The sequence below is a fragment of the Chanos chanos genome, chromosome 1 (genome assembly GCF_902362185.1).
Source record: "Chanos chanos chromosome 1, fChaCha1.1, whole genome shotgun sequence".
Taxonomy (NCBI): Eukaryota; Metazoa; Chordata; class Actinopteri; order Gonorynchiformes; family Chanidae; genus Chanos; species Chanos chanos.
The window spans coordinates 31,119,711-31,127,210 of NC_044495.1; the positions used below are offsets into that span (position 1 = coordinate 31,119,711).

General features: G+C 44.6%; 1 protein-coding gene across 1 annotated transcript in view; it reads right to left on the reverse strand.

Annotated features, from left to right (window-relative positions):
* The window catches only part of pcdh1b (protocadherin 1b), a 144,666-nt gene that overhangs the window by 48,621 nt on the left and 88,545 nt on the right, over positions 1 to 7,500 (reverse strand). The window contains exon 4 of the mRNA XM_030768000.1: positions 3,285 to 3,504. Within this exon, the coding sequence (XP_030623860.1) occupies positions 3,285 to 3,504 (220 nt within the window). The remainder of the gene's footprint in view (positions 1 to 3,284; positions 3,505 to 7,500) is intronic.

The window sequence follows — 7,500 nt, forward strand, 5'->3', positions numbered from 1 at the left end:
ACCAGTCATCAGATCTGTTGTAGCCAGCTCCCCAAATCTTTGCACCTCACTTTTCCTCCCTTTCCTATCTTCTCTCCTCTCTCATCCTTCTCATGGTCTCCTCTTCTTTTTATCCAGAAAAGCCCTGCAGACACATCCATTTTTATTAGGCAGCGGAAATGAGAGCATTAGGAGGAGAGAGAGAAGGGAGGGGTGTCTGGCAGAAACGCCCCCTCTTGGGAAGCAGCAGCAAGGTAATGGAATTACACACCATTATCAGAAGGAGATGATTCCATTTACCAGGAGAGGGGGAGAAAGAGAGAGAGGGAGAGAGAGAGAGAGAGAGAGAGAGAGAGAGAGAGAGAGAGAGAGAGAGAGAGAGAGAGAGAGAGAGATGGGCTGATTTTCACAACACACAGAGGAGAGAGAAGTCTGGACCCAGGATCCAGTCCTCCGTCCTCTCCATCTCAACCTAATCTTTACCTTCCAGCTGACGCTGAGTTAGCCGCAACATGCCTCGCTAAGCTTCAGCTCAATTCCAATGACCTGACAAGGTTGCATGGGCACAAGTCCAAAAAACCTAATTCACTCTGAGTAACTGCACAAGAAATGGACTAAGTGAGCTTCTTGGGAAAAAGAGAGAGAGAGAGCGCGAGAGAGCGAGAGAGAGAGCGAGAAAGAGAGAGAGAGAGCGAGAGAGAGAGAGAGAGAGAGAGAGAGAGAGAGAGAGAGAGAGAGTCACACAGTTCTGGCAGAGAAAAGGCTAGACTCGTTTTTGGAGGCAGTTTGGCTAACTGGATCGGTGCGTGTTGTCCCTTTTGTCCCCATTCATAGCTCTGGAGCGAGAGGAGTGAGACGGATGGAGAGATTGGGAGACTGAAGCGGAGGGCAGGCTGTGGGCCAGGCAAAAGCTTTTAAAAAAAAGAGGGGAATGTGTCTGCCAGTGAAATGTTAGAATGTTTCTGAAGAAGTAGAGTGCATCCGAGGTCATGTAATGTTTCTGAAAGAGAAACAACTTTTTTTTTTGGCTAAGGAGTTCTAGACTATAACTTAAATAGTAAAAATAAATTTGAAAAGCCAGTAGTATTTGTTGCCAGTACAGTTTCGTTCAGAGGTTGTGGACCGAATCTGCCCAAATATTTGAAGAGAGTTGAAAGCACCTCTAACGATGGGGAGTGTTTCTAAGGCAGACGTCCTTTGTCCAAGCCAGTATAAGGGTGTGAATACGCTGAAGCAATAGTTTATACAGTATGTGAAGAAAACAAGCAGTTAGCTGTCCTCTACAGCTTTAGAAGAGAAGTACTTAGTTCAGTGAGAGATTTCTTGGAACAAGAACACATTTCTGAAGAAGACATATTTCTGAAGAAGGAACTCACATTTCTAAGGAACATGAAGGTCAGAATTTCACCAAAGTGGAAGAGCATTTTGAAGGTAGTAGAAATGGTTGTCGGACATCTCGAATCAGTTTCATGTATTCCAGTTCAGTCTTAAAATGGTTCTGACAGCAGGCCTAAATGTGGCAGGCCCGAAAGTCGCAGGCCTAAAAGTGATCTCTCATTACGCAGACTCAATGAGCCAAGGATTCATTTAAAGGTGGTTTTGCCAAGTCATTCAATGCACCACCTATGTATTTCTTCACCAATCAAATCCCACATTTATTCAGCTCCACTCAGTCTTGTTCTCTCCCTTCACATATCTCTGCCTATAGGAACTGTGTGAGAGCAGAGCTCATTTGCAAAGCCATCAGGGCCAGCAAGAGCGAACAGCACACTGTGCTTTATTTATAGCCTGTATGGAGCGCATGCTAAAGTCATCTTGGGCGAAGGGGCCTTTTTTATTTGAAGATCTTTGCTCTTTTATTAGCTCTATTGTGTGTGTGTGTGTGTGTGTGGTGTGTGGTGTGTGTGTGTGTGTGTGTGTAAAAGAGAGAGAGAGAGAGAGAGAGAGAGAGAGAGAGAGAGAGAGAGAGAGAGAGAGCGAGAGATTTACTGAAGAACAATGAGACTCTAAGGGAAGTCACAAGAGGAAACTGGCCACCATCCATGAAGACAGAGAGCTTTGGTCAGGGTAAGTTTAAACATCGAGAGTCTTTGTCTACACACCGCATGGGGTCTGAGTGCACATAAACACACACACACACACACACAGAAATGCACTCAGGATGCACACATTCGTGTATGCTATAGCATACACACACACTCACACACACACACACACAAACACACATACATTGTGTGTGTGTGTGTGTGTGTGTGTGTGTGTAGAGATGTCATACACAATGCCCATCTGTGCCTTTACTCCCTCCACTCTTAAAACTAGCACTCATGATGAAGGGCAGTCATGGCATTAACACCCCTCCCTTCCTCTCTGTAATTGTGTGTGTGTGTGTGTGTGTGTGTGTGTGTGTGTGTGTGTGTGTGCATACATGTGCATGAAGATACCATAACTGTGTTTTTGAAACCATTTATAGGCTGTTTCGGTCTCATGTGCATGACTTCCACACCAGTAGCTAGCAGGAGCCCGTGCCCCAGAAACGTGAGCCCAGTTATGAGCACGGCTCCCTGGGCAGAGAGGAGGAAATGTTGACCTCTCCTCAGTAGCTGCTGCAGCTCTCCGATAAATACAATTTGGTAGGATTTCATGGTCCTCCTGTGCCATATGCCGTGTGTGTGTGTGTGTGTGTGTGTGTGTGTGTGTATGTGTGTGTGTCTGTGTGAACACTAATATGTCAGTATGTTGATATTTTCTTGGGAGAAAAAAGTGTCAATTTCTAGTGTCTGCACAAATGCATACTACAGGTACGAATGGTCTAAAAGTGAAAGCAGTTTAAGAGGTGAGAATTATGTCTCACAACACTCATTAGCCATTCATCATTTTGTGTGTGTGTGTGTGTGTGTGTGTGAGAGAGAGAGAGAGAGAGAGAGTGTGCTGGTATGTTATTATGTTAGACTCGGTTCAACATCATGAAGCACCAAAGTAGTTCTGTGTGTGTGTGTGTGTGTGTGTGTGTGTGTGTGTGTGTGCAGGTGTGAGTGTGTGCTTGTGTGTGTGAGACAGAGTACATGTATGTGTGTGGACATGGTGTATGTATGGTGTATGTCTATTTAAGTCTAATACAAGGTTAGAAATTAAAGTAGTGGCAGATGCAAGTACCAAGCAACAGAACCAAAAAAGAAAAAAAAAACAGAACAGAGGGAACATTCAAGAGAGAAAGCAGAAAAAAAAAAGACAGAGGAACACTGAACCAAAACAAAAGAAAGACACTAAGAAAGAGAAGAGAGGGGAGACACGCCACCTCGTCTTACCGTTCTCTGGGTGTTCCATCTCTCCGATGCTTCCGTCTGGGGTGGTGCGCTCATAGTGGTCCTCCGGCAGGGCCAGCGGTCCGATACGAGGCCCCGACGAACTCTTACTGCTGGGAGTCTCTGACTCCTCCAGGCCGCTGTCATAGTAACTGTGCTGAGAAGGGTCCTGCAGATCCTGCGCTTGATTGGCTGTGGAGAAGGTCACTCGGCGATGTGGGAGCTGTGATTAGGTGAGAAGAGAGAAGAGGTGGACTGAGTATGAGTTTAAAGACATTAGCGACATGGTGCAGTGTGTGAGTGTGTGTCTCTGTGTGTTAATGACTATGTGATTAAAAGTCAATTAGAAGTCCCACTCTTGCACGGTGGTGAGCGGGCTTAGGGTCACTCATTACACTCTCTCTAGAGAGAACATCGAGTTACACACACACACACACTCAAAGATACGCACACACACACATACATGCACGCGCACGCGCGCGCCCACACACACACACACACATACAGATAGATACATGCACACAAACACACATACCACTGTTATCAAACCAATTTCTAGGTCCTACCACTCTCTCTCTCTCTCTCACACACACACACACACACGCGTGCATAATTGCCTAAATGGATACATTCTCACTCATACAAATGAGTTCACATTTGTGAGTATACCTACACCATCTTTTTGTCACTGTTGTGCACACACATACACACATGCAGGCTGAGTAAGGACTGTATTCAGTGAGTGTTAACTAATCCTGTGTGAGTGCAGATGCCAGAATTGATAAAGACTATGGAAGCGACAGGTCTCCCTTAGGAATGCCTCTCTTCCTTCCCTGACAGACATACAAACCACATACAGACACCCCCCCCCCCCCCCCCCCCCCCCCCCCCCCCCCACATACACACACACACACACACACACACACAGGGGAAGAGACAGGAGGGAGGAGGACACTCTGTCAGGATGAAATGAGACAGGCGGTAAATTGGAGGTCTGTGATGGTGTGGTAGTGTTGTCAGCTGGCCAGCTCAAACCAGCTTCACTCTCATTACAAATCATCTTCTGAAAACCACTAAGAAACCCAACCTAAAACACAGAGTCACAGAGACGGACAAGCAGGGCAGGGACTCGCGAGTCTATGATGAAATGTAAAGCCTCTCTCCCGTTCTCTCATTTCTTCACCAGGAGATGTCTCCTCACCTCTCCTCTTTCAATCCCCCTCCCCCTCCCCACACCACCCAATCTACCTCACTCAACCCATAGCAAACAGACAGACACAACACAGAAGTATGACGTTGCCATGACTCTGTCTGTTTATTTGTTTACTTGGGATGCAAATGCCTGGCTCAACTCCAACATTTTCCTTCCTATTCCAGTTGGGCCAGTTGGCTCCTTTAATAGGAGTGCAAAGAGCTAGAGGAAGAAGCGACAGACACGGTGTTTGGCAAACAAAAGTTTCCCTGGTTAAACCTGTTTAGAAGGAGAAAATGAAATAGTCGCAAAGTAATTCAGAAGTGTAGAAAGAAAGACATCCTGTATTACCCTTAAACATAAAACTCCTGCTACACCTGTAACCTCTGCACCTCTGTCTTGGACTAAAGCCAAGTTTTAAACATGAGCTTGAGAAAAACACGCATTAAAGGGATCAACAATTTGCCGCAAAATACTCACACGAAAGCGGCAAACACTTTGTCATCAGAGAGACCGGTTTGCTTAGTAAATGCGCTTTAGAATATTTACATAGGTGAAGGAAGAAAGACTTTTGGTTTGTGTACTTCAGGGCAAGTTTAGTTTGTGTCCTGGTTTATCTTCTTACTTTTATTATACCTTAGAGAATGGTGACTGTATATCTAACACATCAAATAACTCACTAGCACTGACTGTCAAAATCAAAGTCAGACAGCTTATAGCACTGTAAACTATGCTGTTGTTTGTTCTATTAGTCAATTTGTCTGAATATTAGTCACACGCATCACCACACACCAGTGTCTTAAGACCAATATTAAACATTACATTAACCATCTTGCTGACCGTAATAATGTCTAGCCAATATTTGTCAACATGAGAGAATAATGAGTCACTCCTTCACTGTTAGATCAACAGCTTTGCCTTCAAGGTGCTGAGTTGGAGGGACTGTACTCTCACGAATGAATCTGTCTCTCCAGATCAGGAATAAAAAAAAAGCTTTAAGTTTCATTTTTTTTTTTTTTTTTTTAATGTTTCGGTTTACATGGATGTTTTTAAAGTAACTAATTCTCTTCATTTTGTATTAGCAGCCTAGCAGTAAAGAATTTGAATTATGTCCTAAATTTTTTGTTATGGAGGTTGAATGTACGGGCAGAATTCTAACGACTTCTTATCGTTAAATGTTTGACACCTTTATATCATTTGATATTGGTTCATTCTCAAACACACACACACACACACACACACACACACACACACACACACACACACACACACACACACACACACACACACACATAACACAGCAGAGCCTGGAGCAGGCATGCACGTGGCCTTCTCCTGATAAGATAGGATACAATATTGTCATTCAGGGGAGTGTGGAAGAGTTGTGCCAAAGGATTCATTTCAGATACCCCCTCATATCAGGAGGAATGACCAGCTGTCCTTACACACTGATAAAAACTCCCAGCATCCTACATTAAGTGTGTGCGCGTGTGTGTGTGTGTGTGTGCATGTTTGTTTGTATGTGTGTCCATTGTGCTACTGTCCTCCACACACAATAAAGAGATAATACCAATCAGGGGGCTGTGAACACACAATCTCTCTCTCTCTCTCTCTCTCTCTCTCTCTCTCACTCTCTCTCTCTCTCTCTCTGTGTGTGTGTGCGCGTGTGTGTGTATGTGTCTGTGAGTGTGTATATGTCATTCTGTACGTATGTGTGTAAGTCAGTATGGAGTATGAGTCACTGTGGGTGTGTGTGTGTGGGCAGGGTTTTCTGCTTCTCATTAGTTCTCTTGCCCTGTAAAAATGATAAGAAACCCTGCACAAAAAATCTTACCATCTGTGAGAGCACACATACCATGCCAAGCAACAGGAAATGCTTTCTCCTCTGATAATCCATTTCCTCTTTTGCACTCACACACAGGGTCTCAAAATGAGAAAAGAAAGGGAAAGAAAAAAAAAAAAAAAAACACAAACAGAGACAGAGTAAGGGGGAGCGGGGGGCAGAGAGAGAGAGAGAGAGAACAAATTTCACTCTAGTAAAATCTGCTCCTGCCTCTCTCTCTCTCTCTCTCTGCATGTAGCAATTTCACCCTGCAGCCAAAACAGCACTCACTTACTACACCAACACAATAACAACACAAGCTCCCACTACACACACTGATTCAATCTCCTTTCTTTCGCCCCACTCCCACACTTACTTTACCCAACCAATCCACCTTTCCCTCCCTCTCTCCTCTCTTCCACAGAAGCGAGAGAGAAAGAGAGAGAGAGAGTAGCAGGCATTTGAGATATGTCAGGCATGACAGCTATGCCGGAGGACGGGATTGGCTGACTGGGTAAAATGCACCTACAGGAATTTAAGTACCTACATGAGTCTTTGAGAATGAACCAATATCAAAGCCCAAAGCCAGAATGGTGTCGAGTGGAGCTGTTTAGACTTCCTGAGAGCCCGGCTTCAGCACGGGTCAAAGAGAGAACGATGGTGTGTAGGAGGTAGGGCAGAAAGGGGTTTCATTCTGGCTAGGGATGGAGGGAGAGGGAGGGAGGGTTAAAAAATAGAGGGAAAAAAAACATGCAGTTATTTTATTGTGACTGTGAGAGAAAGAGAGAGAGGGAGAGAGAGAGAGAGATGGGAAACAGCTCTGGTGGGGTGTAGGTAGTCCATAGCAAATGGGGGAATAGAGTCTTGGGGGGGACAGAAGTGCCAGAAATGATAGAAGTGGAATGGATTTGTATGAGAGACTCAAGATATGTTTTAAAGCAAATAAACATAAGGGGGAAGTTTATGTATTTAATGCTAAGGTTATCATTATGCAGAGGAAATCATGCCTAATAGTTATTGTTCTATTCCTCTCTACTTCTCTCTGTCCAATTCCATTTCTTTCCTCTTTTTTAACTTCCCTCCAAACACTTCTGAAAGCACATGAGTGTGGTGTGTTTTGCTCTGTTTGGAGCCAGAGGTCCAGGCTTGTGGTCCTTGTAAGGGAAATTTGGAGTCTCCTCATGGAGAGTTGCTAAGTCTCATAG